The following is a 21,218-nucleotide window of genomic DNA, read 5'->3' on the forward strand; positions in this document are numbered from 1 at the left end:
CCCTCGGCTCCTCCGCCCCTGCGCCCCTCGGCTCCTGCGCCCCTCCGCCCCTGCGCCCCTCGGCCCCTGCGCCCCTCCGCCCCTCGGCTCCTGCGCCCCTCCGCCCCTCCGCTCCTGCCCCCCTCCGCTCCTGCGCCCCTCCGCTCCTGCGCCCCTCCGCCCCTGCGCCCCTCGGCCCCTGCGCCCCTCCGCCCCTCGGCTCCTCCGCCCCTGCGCCCCTCGGCCCCTGCGCCCCTCGGCCCCTGCGCCCCTTGGCTCCTGCGCCCCTCGGCTCCTCCGCCCCTGCGCCCCTCGGCTCCTGCGCCCCTCGGCTCCTGCGCCCCTGCGCCCCTGCGCCCCTCCGCCCCTGCGGTCCTCCGCGGGGCCGACCGCCCCGCCAGGCTCGCGGGCCCGGGTCCCCGACGCCGCCTCTCCGCTGCTCCCGGCTGGCCCCTCGCCAACACCGGTCTCCCAGCTTTCCCACCGCGAACTGGGCAACGCCGTCACCCTCCGGGAGGGGCAGTGGGGCCCCCGCACCAGGGTCGGGCGGGGGCGAAGAGGGCGTCGGGGGCCTCGGAGGACCCCCCAGTGTCGGGGAGGGGAGCACGCGGGAGCCGACGGGCCCGGGGACACTGCGGAGGCTCCACGGCACGGACGGGGCCTGGGGACCCCGGGGATGTCTGGGCGCGCGGGGGTGCGGAGTCCGTGGGCCGTAACTGGGGAGGTCCCGGGGGGCTCCAAGGCTTAGGGGTTCCCCGCAGGCTGCAGGGGAAGCGAGGGCCCGAGGCGTTCCCGGGGACAAGGTGGCTCCCACGCGGCGCGCGGAGGGACCGGCTGCGGGGGGGGCCTGCGACCGAGACCCCCGGGGCGCTCACCCAAACAGCCCGCGGAGGAAGGAGTGGGAAGCCTTGACTCGCTTCTCAGCCTCCGCCATCAGCTGCACCGCCTCTCGCTCCTTCCCCGCGTTGTCCATGTCTGCCGCGACCGCCGCCACCAGCCTCTTCACCCGACTCGGACTCGCCTTCCGCGCCTTCGCCCTCCTCTAGCGACGGCGGGCAGCGCAGGCGTGGCGCGCAAGGCCTTCCGGGACTTGTAGTCCCGGGTCCCGCCCGAGCGCCGGGGATGCGCGAGGCGCTCAACTACAATTCCCAGAAGGCTGCAGAGACGGGCCGGGTGAGGATCGCAGCCTGCGGATCGCCGGCGCCCGGGATTTCTGGGCGGAGCGTGTGACTCCCCGTAGGGGTCTCTGGTCCCCGGTGAGCTTTAGTCCTTTGGGTACGCAGGGAAATGGAAGGTGACCCGTGGCTTTCGAGCAAAGATGACCTCAAGCAAACCTCAAGAGCTCAGAACTCTCCTCACCACGACTTGACTCCCGGCAATGGGATGGACGAGGAAACAGCTTGAAACGCGCAACCTACGCTCAAGTTCTGCAAAAGGGAATCCGCGGCAGCCGCGAGGGCGATTTCATTAGCCGTGCGGTGCCCGTCCGCCCGCCCCCCCCAGCAGCAGGCGCAAAGAGCCATTTTTACCTCCAGAGGAAGGCGTTTAAGAATCCATCATTTCCCCCAATATGAATTCAGTTATTTTTCAGTCTCTCTATGTTACAAGTTAATGTCGCTGCTCTCTTCCTTGGTCATAAATAAGTTGCACGTATGTTATATATGCGTAATCCACTCTTGCAATTGAGCGAAGTATTTTCCATGGACGGGAAGCTTTGAGCTCTCGTGTCCTGTACGTGGTGCTGGCCGGAGGGGATGAGTCTCCTGGGACACGATTCTACCTGCCAGGAAGACTTCTGATTTCCTAGCAGACGGATTCATAGGTAGATGCTATCATATGCCAACAATTTCCAGGCCTGTCCCGGAGGGAGTGCTTTTTGTGTTTTGTTTGTTTGTTTTATACAAAGCCTAGGCCATTTACATTTGGCAATGCTAAAGCAGAGTAGTGAAGCGAATGTGAAAGTCACTGCCAAATGAGAACTTGTGACAATATCAAACTATTAATAAGTACACTGTGGGCACTGACACATGAAATATAGCTAAGAAAATGCAGTCTGCCTTTAGAGAGCAAGGCAAGGAAGGCCAGACTCCTAGAAAGGTAACTAAAGCGTATGTTGCTGATTTCATACATTGAAGGCACTCTAGAGATGGAGAAAAAAATATCAGATCTTCAGGCAGAGTTTATTTACTATTACTACATGCAATATTCTAACTTTGAAAACCTAACTTGTGCTCCCCTGAAGCAGTATTGGAGAATAAGGAGGCAGGAAATCAGAGGCGGCAGTAAATGTAGGATTAAAGAGAAAAACCGCAAAATTGGACATAAGCATTCGGAAAGCAGAGCAGTCTATGGGGATCTTATGGAATGGAGCCAACTCAAAAGCTCCCTAAGTGCAGCATCATTATGTTGATTAAAGCAGCTCCCAAAGCTGGCCCAAGTAAAGGAGGTTTAAGAGATACTGATTCCTAGCTTTTAGTATCAGGATCTTCCGAAGTTGGAGTTTAGGAAGTGTACATTTTAAAAAGAACTCTCTGCCACTATGGTAGAGCATACGATCCTAGCTTCTGAAATCTGTGGTCATCTCAAAAGGAGGTACAATGGACTGCCTCCTCTAAGCCAGAACAATGCAGTTAGGCGTGGGAGGGTACATCTTGACATTTTTTATGTTTCCAGGTATTTCCTTCATTCTCTCTCTCTCTCTCTTTTCTTTCTTTCTTTTCTTTCTTTTTTTTTTTTTTTGACAGGCACTCCCTTCCCCAGTCCACATCCAAGTGGGAAAAAACATCAAACCATAATTGTGTAGAGCACGTATTTTCTTCTCCCAGAGGCTAGATAAGGGAGGTGGCAGGGCAGAGCAACAAACCTCAAAGAATGAGGATGTTTGAGAGACAGATTAGGAGTAACCCCCTAAGCAGGAGGGAAGAGGAGACCTGCTCTGCTGTGGGCCAGGGAGGGAGTGAGGCCCTCAAGTAAAAGCTGTCCTCAAGTAGTTTCAAAGGACCCATGACATATGCCCATGATGACCAGGATGGTGGCCACTTAAATATGAATCAAATAATATGAAATCGAATGTAAAATCTTGTTCCTGAGTCACACTATCCACATGTCAACTGCTCAGTTGCCGTGAGTAACTAGTGGCTACCACATTGGACTGCACAGACACAGAGCATTTCTATTTAGTGCACAAAGTTTATTGCACCAAGTGGACAATGCTGGCCTAGACATATCTTGCCTTTCAGAAGCTCTGGACACTTGGAAGAAAAGGCTTCAGACAAGCTTCTGAGAAGATGGAGTGAGAAAGGGGGAGTCTGCACCCTTTACCAGGCAGAAGCAAGTAGAACCTACAGGCCTTTATGATCAGGGATGATGACTCACGGGCCTTCAGACTGAATGAACACACAGGAAGTTAAGCTAGAATGTCGAGTGTCCAACTTTTCACCCTGAGAGGTGCTCTGCAAAGGCAAGGCTGAAGCCATCTGAGAATAGCCAGCCATAAGAGAGGCAGGATCAGAAAATGATCTGTGTGAAAAACAAGGTGTGGCCCTTTGCATGTGTTCATGGGGGCGGGGTGCAGCATGGGAAGAGTCCTGTGTGGAGGTCAGCACCAAGGGAAGGTGCAGCAGGCAGGAATGCATTGTATTTCCAGGACTGTCTGGGCTGGTATATTGAGTGGCCAGGGCAGGTACCCAGTGCACTGGGTGCAGCAGAGTGCAGCTGGCTCCGACTCCCACTGCCTGCCCTGTGGCTGAGCAGCAGCTACCAGTTAGTTGTTAAGTTCACTTAGTGTCACCCACCTCCCCTCCCTCTGATTCCAAAATCTGTAGGAAACTTCCGGTCATGAGTAGCATTGGGGGTTCCCGTGCCTGTAAGTCCCAACTGCAGCACCTGCAATTCTCCTGAAGGTTCTCTTTGGCCTTCCAGCCTGCTCTGCTTGAATGCTAGAGAAGTGAGGAGGATCAATTAACTACGTTAATAAAGGAATTAATGCCTCTTGGGCTCCCAGGAGCAGCCCTCAATCAATGAATGTTGGGAAGTTGGAAAATAAATACCCTTCAGGTAGGACAACTCTGAGCAATGTTTTACACTTTCTCCTAGGAATCCCCAGTGGCAATGAGCTCCAGCTGTTTACAACAGAACAGTTGTTTGTTCTGTACCTTTTATTGACTTTCTTCCTTTGCCTTTCCCCACACTCCTACTGGTATTGCCTTCTGGTTTCACCTCTCAGGAAATTGCTTTCACTAGAATCCTTGTCTCAAGGTCTGTTTTTGCGAGAACACACATGAAGACAGGGAACGTATGCACTGAGGACCAATAGGCGAGTTCTGGTACCCGGCACAGTCATGGTGTTCATTATAAACCCATAAATTGGTATCGTCCTCTGTGGATAACTGTATTCTGAGGGTTCTGTTTGCCACCTCAAATGTAGTGGTAGAAACTACAGCAGTTGTGTATTATCGTTATCACTTGTGGTTCTAGGGCTGTCTGGGCTCAGATGGTGGTGGGCTCTGACCTTTACTTGAGGGTCTCTCAATCCGGTGGTAGCAGGAGCTGGGGTCATTTCAGGGCTTTCTGCTCACACCTGCTGGCTGGGATGGGAAGACTCAAAAGGCCAGAACATCCAAGGCTTCTGAATGTTTACCTGGTGGCCAGGGTTCCAAAGGTGCCAGGGGGAGAGAAGCCAGGCAGCTGCTGAGTCACCTTTACGACTTAATATCACAGGTTCTGAGGCATCACTTCTGTTTCCCTGAAACAAATTGCTCAGGCTTACCTGTATTCAAGGGGAGGAGCCCAAAGTTATTTGTAGGTGTGTTAATCCCACCAGAGTTATGTACAAAACTGTGATGCTGGAGTCCCCAGGCTGGGGAGCAGCCCCTCACATCCACTTGGAGTCCCAGGAGCTCTGCCCTATCCTTGACTGCCTCCACGAGCGAGCGATACCTCAGCCTCACTTCCATCTGTAACCTAAGAGTGGCTCAGAGGTATCGGGAAGGGCAAGGCTAGGGCTGCTCCAGGGTGGTCTCCTTTAGAAGGCAGGAAAGAAAATTCATTCCAGAAGGCTCTTCATCCAAAAGCATAAAAATAATGAATTAATGAAAGTAAACTTTCTCTATTCCTATTTGTGAGGTTGGGCTTCTGCACTTTGCAGCTTTGAAGATAACATTTAATTACCCTATTTATGGCAATTCTTTGTTCTCCTCATGGACTTGGAAAGCCCAAAAGCAGTTGAATGGGGAATTTCAGAGGGATAATTTAAATAAGTGGTTTTTATTATAATTTTTTTGAACTTTCAAACCAACAGTGGTTTGTGTAAGTGTGTCTATGTTCAAGACATTTTATACTGTGTCAAAATTGCTACAAATATTCCTGAAAGCAGCTTTGTTAATATTATTTACCATTTTCTTAAGAAATTGTTCTGCTGGCAGCCCTAGTGGCGCAGTGGTTTAGCCCCACCTGCAGCCACTGTGATTCTGGAGACCCGGGATCGAGTCCCACTCCAGGCTCCCTGCATGGAGCCTGCTTCTCCCTCTGCCTGTGTCTCTGCCTCTCTCTGTGTGTCTCTTATGAATAAATAAATAAAATCCTAAATAAAAAAAAAGAAAAGCTTTAAAAAAAGAGAAATTGTTCTGCAAAATTTAGACCAAAGCATTAGAAAAAGCAAAGTTAAATGTACAAAATATCTGTTAGGGGAAACATGGAAGATGTAAATTAAATTCAATAAATATATCTGGAAAAGTCGTATTATGTCATTAATGTCATTCTTTTCATTAACTGATACAAAATTCCACAACACAGTTTGAAATGAATGGGATGCTTTTAAAAATGGCAAATGGACATAAAAACCAAGATGACCCAACTTTTATTTATATGACAATGACATATTCTAAGACTTTTCTTCTCAATATTTAATATAGTTCTTGCCAGAGTTATGGTTCTGAACTGCAGGCACAATGGCTTACTGAGAAAAATGGGTTTATTTCCTGGACTATTTTGATTTCCTTTCACATTACTATTTTAATTTAATTGATTTAAATTTCTTTAATTAAAAGAATTTTTAGGAAAAAATTCACCCATTTCTACTCACTTTTTATGTATATGTTTCTGTAAATTCTTTATTAAACCTACAAAGATGCAGATGAGTATATATTTGTTTGTATTTTGTTTGTTGAGGATACATAAGCATTTTCTAGATTGCTACCAGTCTTTGCAATTCATTGTTAATGAATTAATGAATTAATGTTAATTCATTGCGTCAAATTTTATAGAACCCTTTCCAATTGTAGTGCATTCGGGTTTCATCCTATTTGCCTGTTATCAAAATAGTTATGTCTGTTCTAAAATAAAGAAGGGGCCACACTGTCACAGGCTTACTTAGGGTGTGATGATAACATCTCATACTCAGTCTGAAAGAACTGAGTCTTTATAAGCCCACTCTGCAACTGTTGTAGTGACTGCATTTGAAAAATATAGTAAATGCTCAGTATTCATGGATTCTATATTTGCCAATTTGCCTGTTTGCTAAAATGTATTTGTAACTCCCAAATCAATACTATGCATTTCTGCAGTCACTTACAGACATGTACAAAGCAATAAAAAATTTGAGTGATGTGTTTGTTATACATGTTTTCAGCTCAGGCTGGACAAAGCAACATTGCTTTTTTTTTCTTCTAGCTTTCACACTGTAAATGTGTCCTTTTTGTAGTCTATTCAGTGTCATGTTTTTCACATTTTTGCACTTTTTGGATGATTTCATTCTTTAAAGTGGCCTCCAAACAATGTGCTGCAGTGCTGTCTGGTGTTCCTTAGCACATGAAGGTGATGCTGTGCCTTAGGGAGAAGATAGGTGTTAGTTAACCTTTGTTCAGGCACAAGTTACAGTTCTGTTGTCTATGACTTCAATGTTAATGAGTTAAGAATATATGTTAAATAAAATGTCTTTAAATAGAAACACATACAACACAAGGTCATGTGTTAATGAGGTGACAAAAATGTGACCAGAGACTCAAGAGAACCAAACCTGTGGTCATGGTTGACCCACCTCCTCTCCATCCCACTCACTACTCTCCTTTATGCTGCTCTTTGCTTTGGTCTAAATTTTACAAAGCAATTTCTTAGGAAAATAGACCAATAGGGTGGGGGTGGTTGCTCAGCTTGAGGTGGAGGGCAGAAGGTGAGTGAGGTCATGACATTTGTCCCCCGGTCCTTCAGACTTCTTGACATTCCGACGGCTCCCCTCACCTTCCAGCAAATGACAGCTCTGTTCCCTGGGATTCACTTGCACCTGCAGCCTTGTAAGTACCCCCTGTAAATAAACCTTCCTCTTATGTGTGTGCCTCTTATTTATTGACATATTTCCCAGCTTGTTGTATGAGACCCAAACTAGAAAAGGCCTGTATGAGAAAGGAAGATCTTGGGTCAGTCTCACTCAGGAACATGAATACAAGATTCTGAATGAGATATTAGCAAATATAACATGCATAAAAATATTAATGGTTATGGATGCAAGTGTGAAATGCTTAACTTCAAAACTCTTAGAAGTTTTTTTTTTTTTTTTATTGTAGTTGACACACAATGTCACATGAGTTTCAGGTGAAAACTTTTAGAAGTTTTAAATGAAAATACAGGAAAGTAGCTTCATGACCTTAGTTTCCTAAATGAGATCTCAAAACTGCAAACCATAAGAGAAAAAAATCAATACATTTACTCCATTAAAAGGAATCATTTCTTTTCATTAACATAGCATATAACTCAAATGGAAGGACAAAACCACAACCTCTCAGAAAAATATATTTGCAGCAAATATACCCCAAAATAATTATTACTAAGGATAAAGAAATTCTACAAATCAATGGGAGCAAACAACCAAATGGAAAGATGGACAAAGGACTTGAACTTGGACACTTGGAGGGTACAACAAAGTGTTGCCTGCTTCAGCTCTTGCTGTTTGTTGCTTCAGGAGGGTGGCTGCTTGTTCACAGAAAAACAGAAGTTCAACAATAGAGCAGAAGCAGGAGCACAACAGTCTGCAGAGTTTGCATGCTTTTTATTTGCTTTTGAAATGAGATGTGATGGTTGCTTAAATGGAGTAGCCTGTTTAGGAAGCTGGTAAACCAATGCTGCACTGGAGAAAAGAGACCCAGGACTGCACGAGGACGTTGGCCTGCCAACAAACCCTGCCACCCTCGGTCCCTAGGTGGAGGTCCTATAAAGACAGTGAGAATGTTCCGTGTCTTGTGACATCTCTGTCTTTCTGAGACTCATGATTTCTCAGGTTTCTTTGTCTGGAAGGGGAAAATATACACTGAGCCTTTTGGGGCAATATCAGCTCTGAGCCATCTGTAGTACCACCTTGTCATTGTTGACATTCTGAGCCTGCTGCTGGCCTTCTCCCCAGAACCAGCGGGCATCTCTAGCCAATGTCAGCTGTGTCCTTTTTCTGAAGCCCCACGGATGAGGGCTCAGGGGCTCGGGGCTGCAGTTGGGGCTGCCACTGACAGCCTAGGTAGACAGTGCTTTCCTGAAGCCTCACCTGGGAGAGTACTCAAGCAGGTATCCAGACTGCAGATTGCTCCTTGCTGGGCTGGATGTGAAGGGCTTCTGGTGGCAGGGTGGGTCTCAAATAGATTTGCCTCTTGCCAAGATAATATCCAGGTCAGCAGCCAGTTGAGAGCAGAGCAAAGAAGAGTCTACCAAACAGTGCTCAAATACATAAATAGATAAACAGATAAATAAGTAACTAAGTAAGTAAATAAATAAATAGGGAGAAGAACCCAAATAAGAATGACCTTGCTGTTTGCAAAGGCATATTTGTTCTCTGAGACTTATCACATCATGACCCTTCTCTATGCCCTATGTCAGTGGCAATGTGGATGGAGAGAGGGCAAGTGGAGGAAGTTCACAGGAAATAGCCTGTCTTACCTGCTTCACCTCCAAGCCTTCTAGAGGAGGTTTCCCCTTCTTATTGAAATAGCCAGCATGATTGAGCCCTGTGTGCCAGGCACATCTGTACCTTTTATAACAATCTGATGTATTTACTATTATATGGATTTTAGAGTTGAGGAAACTGAGACTCAGAAGATAAAGCAGCTGTCAAGAAACAGTGGAAGGGCAGCCCCACTTCTGACTCTGCTCTGCAGCTCTCCTACCTGTCACAGCAGCACAAAGGACCCACAGTGAGATCAGAACTGACCAGGACGGATATCTAGACTCAGTCTGCCTGGGCAGGGATGGTCTACCTGGCTACCTGCCCTGGAACATGCCCAGCATCTTGGGGCATAGATTCTCACCTGCTAGATGATTTCCAGTTTGCTTCCTACTTTGGGGAACAATTGCACCTGCTTTGGGTTTCCAGGCAGAAGCATATCATGATGAGCAATGGTTTTGACCAGACTGATGAGTGGTCTGTGCAGGCCCAAGAGAACTGGGGTCAAGGAGGAGCTTGGGAAGTGCAACTGGAGCGGAGGGGCAGTAATGACAAGGTAAGATAAAGGGGTAGATTGAAAGCTACCGCCAGGAAACTCCCAGTCTCCTGACTCAGCTCACACAAGCAGAGCCATACTGCTGAAGTGATAAGACAAATTCGCCATCTGTTTCCTGCTAATTTTTTCCCTGGGAGCAGCCTAACAAAGAATTTCCAAGCCTAATTGGCAACAGGCCAAGCCAGGAAGTTGTGCTGCACGCAGACAGCCCTCCTAGACTCCCACCACATCACCCACATACCACACAGCTACAGGTTGACCTAAGACAAATTCCATGCCCTTGCCACCATGACTGCTCCAGCAGTGGCCCTGCTACCAGGTTCAGCCTACAAGTCAGAAGGCCAGATTTTCTGGCTTTTGGAAAAGATGCTATTCTTTCTTAAACACTAAGTACTAATGCAGCTGTCTTCCTCTGGATGGAGTAGCAGCAAATGAGAAGGTGGCTTGGGCCCAGGCAGGTGGGAGACTCTGAAGAGCAGGCCTCACTGTTCTCATACTTGCCCCTGTGTCACTCTGGAGAAGGGCAGCCTTTTCTTTCTCAGTGTCCTGAGTGTCAGTCATGGAAAGGGCCACAGTGGCTGCCATGTCTGTTCCATAGGAAGCTCTGTGCTTATTCTTGTATACACTTCATCCATCTATCCATCCACTTGTTCACCCACCTGCTCGCCTACTTATATATCCATCTGTTCATCTCTCCACCTGTCCACTCACCCACTCATCTATCCATCCATCCTTCCATCCATCCATCCACCCATCCATCCATCTATCCATCCATCTACCTACCTACCTAGAAGGCTTTATTGAGGTATAATTGACATACAATAAACTGTACATAAAGTGCAAAACTTGATGAGTTTTGATGTGTTATCACCTGTGAGATCATCACTATACTTCATACATTGAACACATCTGTCACCCAAAGTTTCCTTATACCCCTCTGCATTCCCTCCCACTTACCCCTCCTTATTCTATGGACATACACAGACCCATATTTCCTATAATTTCAGGCTATAACTGGGGTCCCCATTTTCCATTCTTTTTTTGACCAAAATGGGGCTCCTATTTTTCACTTTTCCTGTGAACATAACCAGCCCAACAAATGTATCTTTATTCCATGGATAATCAGGGTCCCTAGTTTCTTCTTATCCTATGACTATAACCAGGCAACATAATTTCCTATTATTCTATGAAAATAAATAGGTTCTCTGTTTTCCTCTTGTTCTGTGGACATTACTGTGCCACATATACAGCCAGGTTCTCTACTTCTCTGTTATTTTATGGACATAACCAAGTTTTCTATTATGAGATAATAGAAAATATATGTATTGGTCTCTGCCTCTGGTTCCTGGCACAGAACCTCTGAAGTCCTTGTAATTTCCTAAGTGGTGAGAAGAGTACAAAGAGCATCTTTTGTTCTAATATTTGGTCTTTGACCCTGTCCTGGCACAGAGCTCCTGAAATCCTTGTGTTCTGTGTGACAGGAGTGCCTTTTGTTCTAATGAGATGACTTTGGCTAGGCTCCTGGATGGAGGCTGGTCACCAGAGAGAACAACTCATGGTTAAAGAGTTGGAATTTTCAGTCCTGCCCCCTATTCTCTTGAGAAGGAAGAAAGGCTAAACATGGAGTCAATGATAGATCATGCCTGTATGATGAATTCTCTATAAAATCTTAAAAGTACAGGGTTTGCAGAGCTTCCAGGTTGGTCATCATGTGAAGGTGCTTGGAGAGTTGCCCTCTGGAACAGAGAATGGAAACCTTGCACCCATTCCCATATACCTTGCCCTTCACATCCCTTCCATCTGGATGTTCATCTGTATTCTTTGTCATATTGTTTTATAATAAAATAACCTGGTAATAGTGTTTCCCTGAGTTCTATGAGCCACTCTAGCAAATTAATTGAACCCAGAAAGGAGGTCATGAGAACCGTGGATTTATAACCAGTTGGTCATGAGAATAGCTGACCGACCACCTGGACTTACACTTGACATCTGAAGGTGGTGATGGTGGGGCAATCTTGTAGTACTAAGCCTTTCATCTGTGGGGTCTGATGCTATCCCTAGGTATTGGTGTTGGAGAGAATTTCTTGTGGGGAAAAACCCACATATTTGGTAGCCAGAAGTGTCAGAAAGTATGTTTTGCAAGACAGGAGACTCACAAGAGAGAAAGAACGTAGGAAGAGCTGGGGTTTTTCCCTATGCAGGTGGGAAGCTAAGTTTTTCCTTTTTATCTACTTTCCCTTTCTCCATGGAAATATCCAGAGACCCTGCTTTCCACTAATTCCCTGGGCATGATCAGGCTCCCTGTATGCCCTATTAAATAGATATAATCATCCTTCCCATATCTTCCTTATAGACTTCCATAGATTTAACCAGGCCACATGTTTTCCCCTTATTCCACAGATATGGCCATATTTCCAATTTTCTTTTTATTCCTGAACCTCTAGCGTTTCTATTTTCCCTTTATTCCATGGGAAGCAATCAGACCTCATGCTTTTCCTTATTTCATGGTTACTATTAGGCTTCTTATTTTCTTCTTTGTGCATGGACATATCAGGTCCCCTGTTTTCTCTTCTTTTGTGTACACAACTAGAGGTTTTTCACACATTCCATAGTCATGACCAGGGTCCCTATATTCCCCTTACTACCTGGAAATATTTGTAGTCTCTATTTCTTTTTCTATGGATATGATGGGGCTGCTTATTTTCCTTTCATTCCGTAGATATGACCAAGGCACTCTGCTTATCACTTTATTCTGCTGACATAACTGGGTCCTCTACTTTGCCTAAATTACCAGGACACAGCCAGCACTGTATTTTCTCCTCATTCTGTGGGAATAATCAGGTTTAATATTTTCCCTTTCTTTGGATTTTATCAGGTTCAACGTTTTTCTCTCAGTTCATGGATATTGCCAGGCCCCTTATTTTCACCATATTCCATGGACACGATCAGGGTTGCCTGTTCTCACCCTCCACATTTTATGGGCATTGTATTATTGCCTTTTCTCGTAATTTATTCTGACTATAACCAGGCCATTCATTTTGTCTTTATCCCATGATTTTAACCAAGCCCCTTGTACCACAAATATTACCGGAATCCTATTTTCTCTTCATTCCATGGACATAACCAAAACCACCATTTCCCCCTCAATCTATGGAAATCAGCCATCCTCCTGTATTTTTCTTCTGATTCATGAATATGTTGCTGATCCCTGGGGATCTTCATCTTACCCCATGGATATTATCAGGTCTCCTATTTCTCACTTATTACACAGACATAACTGGGACACGTGTTTTCCCCTTAAGCTTGGAATTGACGAGGCCTCCTCTTTCCCGCCATTTCCATGGATGGGTTTATTTTCCTTCTTTCCTTCTCCAGGGACATGACCAGGGCCCTTTTCCCCCCTCCTTCTATGAACATAATCAATACTTCCTCTTTTCCTTTAATTCACAGTGTGGTAGGCTAAATAATGCCACCCCTCCACCCCAGAACTTTTGAGCATTGTCTTGTGGTAAAGAAAGAATTTATAGATATGATTAAGTTCAAGATCTTGAGATGTGCATATCATTCTGGATTTTTCAAATGGGTTTCAAATGCCATCCATATATCCTTACAGGAGGGAGGCAGACAGAAGAGAAGAAGGGCATGTGCCCACAAAAGCAGAGATTAGAGTGGTGTGGCCACAAGCCAAGGAATGCTGGCAGCCAGTGGATTTCTCCCCAGAGCCTCTGGAGGGAGTACAGCCCTGCCAACACCTTGATTTGGGTCTTGTGAAAATGACTTCAGATTCCTGGCCTCCAGAATTGCTAGACAATACATTTCTGTTGTTTTAAGCCACTAAGTTCATGTTAATTTATTACAAAACCATTGGAAACTGGTGCACATGGACATATCTATGGTCCCAATTTTCTTCCTATTCCATGGACAATTTAGTGGGTTGAATTGTGTTTCCCCAAAATATATGCACAAGTTCTAGCCCCTAGTACCCATGAATGTGAACTTATTTGGATACAGAGTCTTTGCAAACCTAATAAAAGTGTCCTGAGATGAGATCACATTGGATCTAGGGTAGGTTCTTAATTCAATGACTGGTATTCTTAGAGGAAGGAGAGAGAGATTGGAGACAAAAAGACAGAAAAGAAGGACAAAGAGAAGAAGTTTAATGTTCTGCACTTTCTTCTTATTCCATGGAAATTACTGGGGACTCATTTTTCCCTTACTTTATGGACATAGCCAAGGTGCATATTTCTTTAGGTAGATCAATTTTAAAAATGTATTTAGGCCTATGTTCATAGATTTTCTAACATGGTCCACTGAATGTTACTTTTCCTTCCTTAGGTTCCCAGTCCAATGGGTATCTCCCAGGTTTCCAGGGCAATCCGAACACATTACTCCAAATCCTTATGTATCTATTTGACAATGATACTCCTGCAGCTCTATCTCAGGGTGTTCTAAAGTAGCCACTTCCATCAGCTGGACAAATTCTACAGGCAAGTTCTGAGGGACAGGTCCTTTTCTTTTTTTTTTTTTTTTTTTAATTTTTATTTATGATAGTCACAGAGAGAGAGAGAGAGAGGCAGAGACACAGGCAGAGGGAGAAGCAGGCTCCATGCACCGGGAGCCCGATGTGGGATTTGATCCCGGGTCTCCAGGATCGCGCCCTGGGCCAAAGGCAGGCGCCAAACCGCTGGGCCACCCAGGGATCCCTGAGGGACAGGTCCTAATAGGATTTTCACACTGGAGGGAGGCCTGGGGTCTGACAGAACACAGGCTTCAGCATTTGGGTTCAGAGTCTTGAAAGAATCACCCAGAGGATGTTTCTGAGCACTGACTGATGCCTGACCTGGGAACAGGTTGTTTGGCACATGGATATAGTTTCCACCACAAACTAAGATTAGTAGTTTTTCCCATTCTCATATTATAGATGAAGAAACTGAGGCTCAGAGATGAACTGTCTCTCTCAGAGTCACCCAGCAAGAGATCTGAACCTGGGAGAGTTCGATTGCAAGGTGGTGCTGCATGTGTGCTGCTTCCTATTTATTTTTGAACATTTTAACTTTTATTTTGTGGAATTTAAGAGACAAAACAGATGAACATAGAAGAAGGGAAGGAAAAATAAAATAAGATGAAAACAGAGAGGAGGAAAACCATAAGAGAGGAGGAAAACCAAAATCAACTCTAGAAACAAATTGAGGGTTCCTGGAGGGGAGGTGGGTGGGGGGATGGGGTAATTGGGTGATGCACTAAGAAGGGCACATGATGTAATGAGCATTGAGTGTTGTATGCAACTGATGAATCACTAAATTCTATCCCTGAAACTAGTAACACAGTAATGTTAACTAAATTGAATTTAAATAAATTTTTTAAAATTAACCTTTATTTTGAAATCATTTCAGACTTACCAAAAAAAAGGCTACAAAAATAGCATCAAATATTCACCCCACTTTCTTTTTTTTTTTTTAATTTTTATTTATTTATGATAGTCACACAGAGAGAGAGAGAAAGGCAGAGACACAGGCAGAGGGAGAAGCAGGCTCCATGCACCGGGAGCCCGACGTGGGATTCGATCCCGGGTCTCCAGGATCGTGCCCTGGGCCAAAGGCAGGCGCCAAACCGCTGCGCCACCCAGGGATCCCCACCCCACTTTCCCAAATGTTAGCATCTCATGTAATTACAGTGCAATAGAAAAAATTAAGAAATTAACATTGGTGCAGTGCTATGAACTGATTTATAGACTTGATTCACATTTCATTAATTGTCCCACTAACTTTTTTTCTGCTGTGGGACCCCATTTAGGATCCCACTTTAACAAAAGTTTTTAAAATGGGGAGCTATTATAGGCTTCTGGGTGCAGGTGATGAATTCAGGACAGGCTACCACTAAATATGTCACCATAGCACATTGAAGATCTTAAGCCGGAGGAGTTTGAGAAAACTGTGAAGCAGGAAGGGCACTCTGATCACCGACCCTCCCAACCTGAGCCCTTCTTCCCTGAAAACACAAGACAAATCTCCCATGGGAAAGGTACTTTCCATGTACCAGGAGGATGGGGGACGACATTTTATCCCCAGAGATGGGGGATAAGGCTGTATAATCAAACCTTACTACTTCTTCACCATTTATTACCCATAGTCAAAACCCAGTTGTCTTGTCAATTCTTCACACATTTATTGTTTCTTCGTCTACAAGGTTAATAAGCTTCTTGTGCTAGACACATCTTCATTCTCTTGTGAAGGATCCCATCCATATATAAAACATCAATAAAACCTGTATACTTTTCTTCTGTTAGTTTAATTCTTAGGCTGAGCCAGAGACCCAAAGAGGGTTGGGGAGAATTTTTCCTGCCCAAGATAAGCAGCACCTAACCTTCAGAGGTCTTCAGGATTAATTTCTGAGTAAGGATCAGAGTTTATTCACCCCCCCCCCCTTCATAGAGAGGCTTATATTACCTCACAAAGGTCTGCTGGGGTCACACCAAAATAGCAAGAGCTACTGCCAGGGCCTGCAGGTACAGTGGGATCCAGCAGGCAGAAATCTGTGGTGCAAAAGGTGGCAGGTGCATAGAGAACCTATCTTTAAAGGAGGAACAGGGAATAGTTGATGGCTGGGTTAGACAGGTAGAACCCACAATAGGTAAGTAGAATGTATCAGCCCTGTCCATATCCCTGATTCCTCATATCCCAGTTCAAGTAATACCTTCTCCATAAGCCTTCCCCAATTCCCACAAATGGCAAATGGCACTTCTTTGTCCAATATACTTATGCGTAGCACTATAAAGCTCTGTTCTGGGGACTTTCTCCTTGATAGATATGAAGGCAGGAAGAGGTTGCCATCTTGGCAGGTGTTTAGAAATCATGCTTGCCTGGATAATCTAAGAATCAAGTGGGCATCATAAAATTGGAAAACTTTTGGACCTGAAAGAGTTGAGCTCAACCTGAGTTGAGATTTCCTGGGTTGGTTCTTCAGTCAAATTGTGGGCAGATCCTTGAAAGGATGAGTCTAGGGTCTCAATCTCTGCCTAACCTGGGCAAGCCCATTGGGCAAGGGCCACTGCAGAGGGTGAATGAGCTGCAGTCTGGTCCCAATCCTGTCCTGGCAGGCGCAGTGGAGGAGGTTTTCGAGGCTGCAAGATGGGAGTTGGATGCTGTAGGAACCCTCTGTTGCTGTTGGCTGTCCTGGTCCTGGCAGCCAGGCTAGGTCATTTTCAAAGGTGGGAAGGCTTTCAGGAGAAGTCCACGAGTGAGACAAACATGAATTCAACACTCCAATTCTTCATTGAAAAATACAACAATGCTAGCAATGACACCTACTTATTTCAAGTCGACAAGCTACTTCAAAGTCAGATGCAGGTTTGTGCTTCAGTTTCTCTGGATGTGGGCAGTACCCACTTGGACATGCAGGAATATGGTATGGTTCCCAGAGAGAACCAAGTGATGGTTTCACAACTGGGGGGAGGCTTCACTTGGGATGAGCATGGTTTGACTCCATGACCTGCCTTAGCTATGCTTTTGAAATGCTAGCCCGATGACAGGAATGAAACCCTAACCGTGTTACTGTTGGTCTGAAGGAAACATAGCCTCTGAGTTTCTCAACTGTTATTTCTTGGGAAGAATTGCCTTTTGTTCTGAAATTAGTCCTACCGGAGTGACAACAAATGAGAATGATTTTGTTTCCTTAAATGGTTTGCTTTGGCAAAATACAAATGTTCTCTATGGATTCCCACTTGACATAATTTTTCAATGTCCAGGGATGTAAAGTCTGGACTTTATAGCTGTATTATACAGAAATCTGGAATTGCACAGGGGTTTATTTGGGCAGAAGGGAGAAGGGAGTGAGAAACAGACTTCAACCAAATTATCTCTTTTATGTGTTTTACATACAAAGTCTCTCTGAAATGAATCAGTTGAGGACAACGGAGGAAAGAAAAGTTGTTTGAAAACTACTGTTGTGGGTCCAGCTTCCCCCCAACTTTACCTAGTAAACTATATCTAAGTTAGGTCAGAGGCAATAGCACATTTTAGTTCAATTAACCTGATTTGGAAAAAACAACAAACCACAATTGACAGGAGAAAAGATCTCTGATGGAGAGAGGGAGGCAGTGGGAACAGGAGAAACCAGCAAGGGTGGGGAGTAGAGAGGGGCAGGCAATGTTAGTGTGACACAAAGCAGGCCTGACATCACAGTGTGTGGACATCAGCCTGTCCCCGGCTCCATCACATACTCTTGTCCCAAGATGGAGGCCCATCAGGCCCAGGGACACTGAGGTGACTTGGCCACGAGGTGGCAGCTGTCAACCAAAGTTCTTGCCAAGTTGTTCTGTTCTCCCAGGTTAGTGCTCCCAAAGGTGAATCTGAGAATCCCAGGAGACATGTCTTGTAGAATCAGTCTATAATCATTCACAGTTAACTCTAAAAGAATAGTTTATGAATAAGCTTTTGTTGTCATTCAAATGGGTAAAAGCACAGAATGTGTGTGACTCTGGGTGGCTGGGTGACCTGAAGTAAGGGTCCTTTTGCCAAGTGGTTGTGTCCATCAACACCTCACAGAGGGGTGTAGGAGGTGGGCCTGCCAGGCTGCTGCACCCAGGTTCCAGGTCTCTTTAATTGTGAGATCTATGTCAAGCGCCATCCAGGCCTGTTTCCTTACCACCAAGTGGGCAGAATAACAGTGAAGCAGCACTAGGGAAAATATTTGTGTTACTATGATGATTCCTCTTACTATCTAGCAATCCAGTCTAATAACGAATAAGCAAACACTTTGCGCACTGGAATTCCAGTGTTTTCGATTTTTCATACCTATGGAGTGTGCTGAAGGTCAGTGTGAAAGCCCTGTAAGATGCCAATGCCTGGATGTAACTCTCCTTTGATGAAGAGCTTGGAGCCCTGCATCCTGAGGTTCTTCAGGTGGCGGATGCTGGGACCAGGATGGTGATACAGCCCTCAGGCTTCCTTCCCCTGCAACCACCCTGAGCTTTTCTGGGGGCATTTTCCTCCAGGGGGCAATGTGGGCACTCTCTCCCTCTACCGCTTTGCTACTAGGGAGAGTATCAAGCCTTTGCCTTTGGTTTTATCTGACATTGGGACAAGGAAGTCGGGGACTTCCAGGAGCTTCTCCCCTCCCCTCCTTCATGTCGACTTGAGGGACCCAGCTGTTCCACAGAATCATCAAAGCATTTGCTGGAGTTTCACTTGAAGGTGTGGATCCCCCCTGCTACACAGAGCTTTCCTGCCCTTAGAGTCCTCAGAGCCTGGCACTTGAACATGAGCACAGGAAGACAGATCCCAATAGCCTGGAATTGCTTTGGTGTAGGTTCTCCATGGTTTATGGAGAACTGTTTGCATACACCCCAGGAGGAAATTGGCACTAGTCTCCCCATTCTCTAGATGAGGAAACTGAGTCAGGGAGGTGGCAGGGCTTAGCCAAGGAGATAGAGTTGGCAGGGGAAAAAGCCAGAACTCGAGCACAATTCTTCTGTCTTCTGCTCTGTTGCTTTCCTGACTCCATATCTGCTTCAGAGTGATGTTCCCCACATTTTGCTAAAACATTTAATAATTCATAATAAGTTATGTTAAAATTTGCTTTGGTGAGATGCCTGCTTCTCTTTAGCCCATGAACAACTCCTTGAGCAGGTACAATTGTTATCTGGACTCTGTAGTTTTTTTTTTGTTTTTGTTTTTTTATAAATTTATTTTTTATTGGTGTTCAATTTGCCAACATATAGAATAACACCCAGTGCTCATCCCGTCAAGCGCCCACAACTCTGTAGTTGAAGAAAAGGAGATTGCCGGGGATTTGCTCTAGGGCTCAGTGTTAGTACAAGGGAAATGAATGCCCCAAAGCAATTCAGTTTCTAAGCCTGTGTTTTTTTAGCTGTGTTGGTAAACTGCTTTCCGTCAGGTTGGTTGGGAAGGAGAGTAGGGAGGGAGGACATGGATGAAGTTGAGGGACAGGATGCACCCCTATACATTCTGAGGATTATGTGTACAGATATAGGGTATCCTGGGGCTGTCGGGCAGCCAAGTTCCATGATTTGCCAATCCTTCATCCTGAGTATGGAAGGGAGATGGGTGAGAAGCCATCTGTGGCTTGCAGAAATGAAGCTAGTCCAGACCGAGGGGAAGGGCTCTGCACATGCTGGGGACTGACTAGTGGCCTCAACTGTCACTGTCCATTCTCCAGCTGGGAGGCAAAGTGGGAGCCATGCTTTTAGTGGATGAGCTCTGAGAACAGGTATTGTGGTTCCTTAGTCTTCATCTTCTAGATTTTCCGGGTGAGAGTCAGCAACTGGATAGTTGGAGTCAATGCTAACAGTGCCACGTTTCTTGGTAGCTGACGACTGGAGTGGAGTATATGGTAACTGTGAAGATTAGCCGGACCAAATGCAAGAGGAATAGCACAACAAAAAATTCATGCCCCATTCAAAGCAAAAACAAGCTGAAAAAGGTGTGTGGTGGCAGTCACTTGAGTCGGGACTTGTGATCAAACGGGGAAAAGTAAACTTTTAAAAAGTAGACCAAAACTGGACATTGACAATTTTTCTAGCTGTGTGGATATGGGCTTTAGAGCTGCCTGATGCCATTAGGGGTACGCAGAAGTGGGGGGAAGGCTCTCTAATTAGGCAGTCTCTCTACCCTGAGCTGTCATAGCTCTGGCCACAGTCCTCCAGTCTCCTTCCCTGGCAGTTTTACCCCAGCCCTCAGTGGGAAGTAGTTTAGTTTCCCTTGGGCTTCACTCTGATCTCAGCTTATGCTCTCAAGGTCCTTGGGGATTGTCTAGTTTCCTTTTTGTCTTCCAACCTCTGCCTATGTTTTCTGGCTTTTCCCAGTCCCTCCTGGTGCTGCCACCCAGAAGCTGGCAGACACAAAGTCTACCAGAAGCAAAAGGACTTGAGGCAGTGGGCAATGCCTCTGTCCCAGGCTGTCCTGCCAGGACTTCATCCCAGTGTCCCGCTGGGCTATAGGCTCCAGGTGCACCCGTTCCACATCCTAAGTGACTGAGTAGGGGGTGCCCAGGGTGACATCCCTGCTCAGGTTGGCCCCACCCCACCCCCATCATGTGACTATGAGCAGATTCCCCTCCCCACCCATGTGGTCGTTATCCAGACACAGTGACTGGTCCAGATTTCCCAGATAAAGGCTTGTTGGGGGGCAGGAGCCTTTTGTTCATCTTCAAAAATATTTCCCTGAAAACTGTTTTCTTTCTCTTTCCACAGAGTTTCATTTGTGACTTTTTGATGTACACTGTGCCCTGGATGAACTATTACCAACTCTGGAATAATTCTTGTCTGGAGGCTTGAATGCATTAGTGCAAAAATCTTTGATGAAAACTTAGATGCCAACTGTGCACTTTCTATTAGACTTCTGCAAGGCCTCATTCCTCTTGGCAAGGTCTCCACACACCTGCTCTCACTCATGCACACATGCACACTCACATATGCACTCACATACATTCATGTACACATTCACACACTCACTCAGGGGGCTGATGCAATTTGAACAGAAGGATATCAACTCTTTGGAGGAAACTCATAGTTCTTCTACTTCAGTGCATGTCTCTGAGGCGCTTAGTTTCAGGTACATCCTGACCTCTGGCCTGAGCTTCCAGGGGCTCTGTTTCTTCCCCATACTCTCTGTGACTTACACATTTTTGTGAGTGTGGCTGAGGTCCCCAAGTTCACCAGTCCAGAAACTCAGTAGAGGGACCCTCAGGATTTCAGCGCAGTTAGTTGTACTCGCAGCTGTGCCTTAATTACAGTGAAAAGGTACA

General features: G+C 45.8%; 2 protein-coding genes across 5 annotated transcripts in view; one reads left to right on the forward strand and one right to left on the reverse strand.

The window, feature by feature from the left end:
• Positions 1-1,830, reverse strand: part of NAPB (NSF attachment protein beta) — a 50,366-nt gene extending 48,536 nt beyond the window's left edge. For 2 of the 4 annotated variants that reach the window (XM_072736541.1, XM_072736538.1), the window contains exon 1: positions 855-1,036. Coding sequence is in view for 1 of the 4 variants with exons in the window: in XM_026002317.2 (XP_025858102.1) it covers positions 855-952 (98 nt within the window). In the remaining 3 variants the exon portion in view is untranslated. Of the gene's footprint in view, positions 1-854 lie in introns of all 4 variants that reach the window. The other 2 variants (XM_026002317.2, XM_072736540.1) reach the window with 2 other exon arrangements.
• Positions 1,831-16,582: 14,752 nt separating this feature from the next.
• Positions 16,583-20,748, forward strand: CSTL1 (cystatin like 1). The gene is made up of 3 exons (XM_026002302.1): positions 16,583-16,801; positions 19,782-19,895; positions 20,665-20,748. Exons 1-3 carry the CDS (start codon positions 16,583-16,585, stop codon positions 20,746-20,748), a joined length of 417 nt encoding a protein of 138 aa, XP_025858087.1.
• The last annotated feature ends 470 nt before the right edge of the window (positions 20,749-21,218 follow it).

The sequence above is a fragment of the Vulpes vulpes genome, chromosome 14, assembly GCF_048418805.1.
Source record: "Vulpes vulpes isolate BD-2025 chromosome 14, VulVul3, whole genome shotgun sequence".
NCBI classification, from domain to species: domain Eukaryota; kingdom Metazoa; phylum Chordata; class Mammalia; order Carnivora; family Canidae; genus Vulpes; species Vulpes vulpes.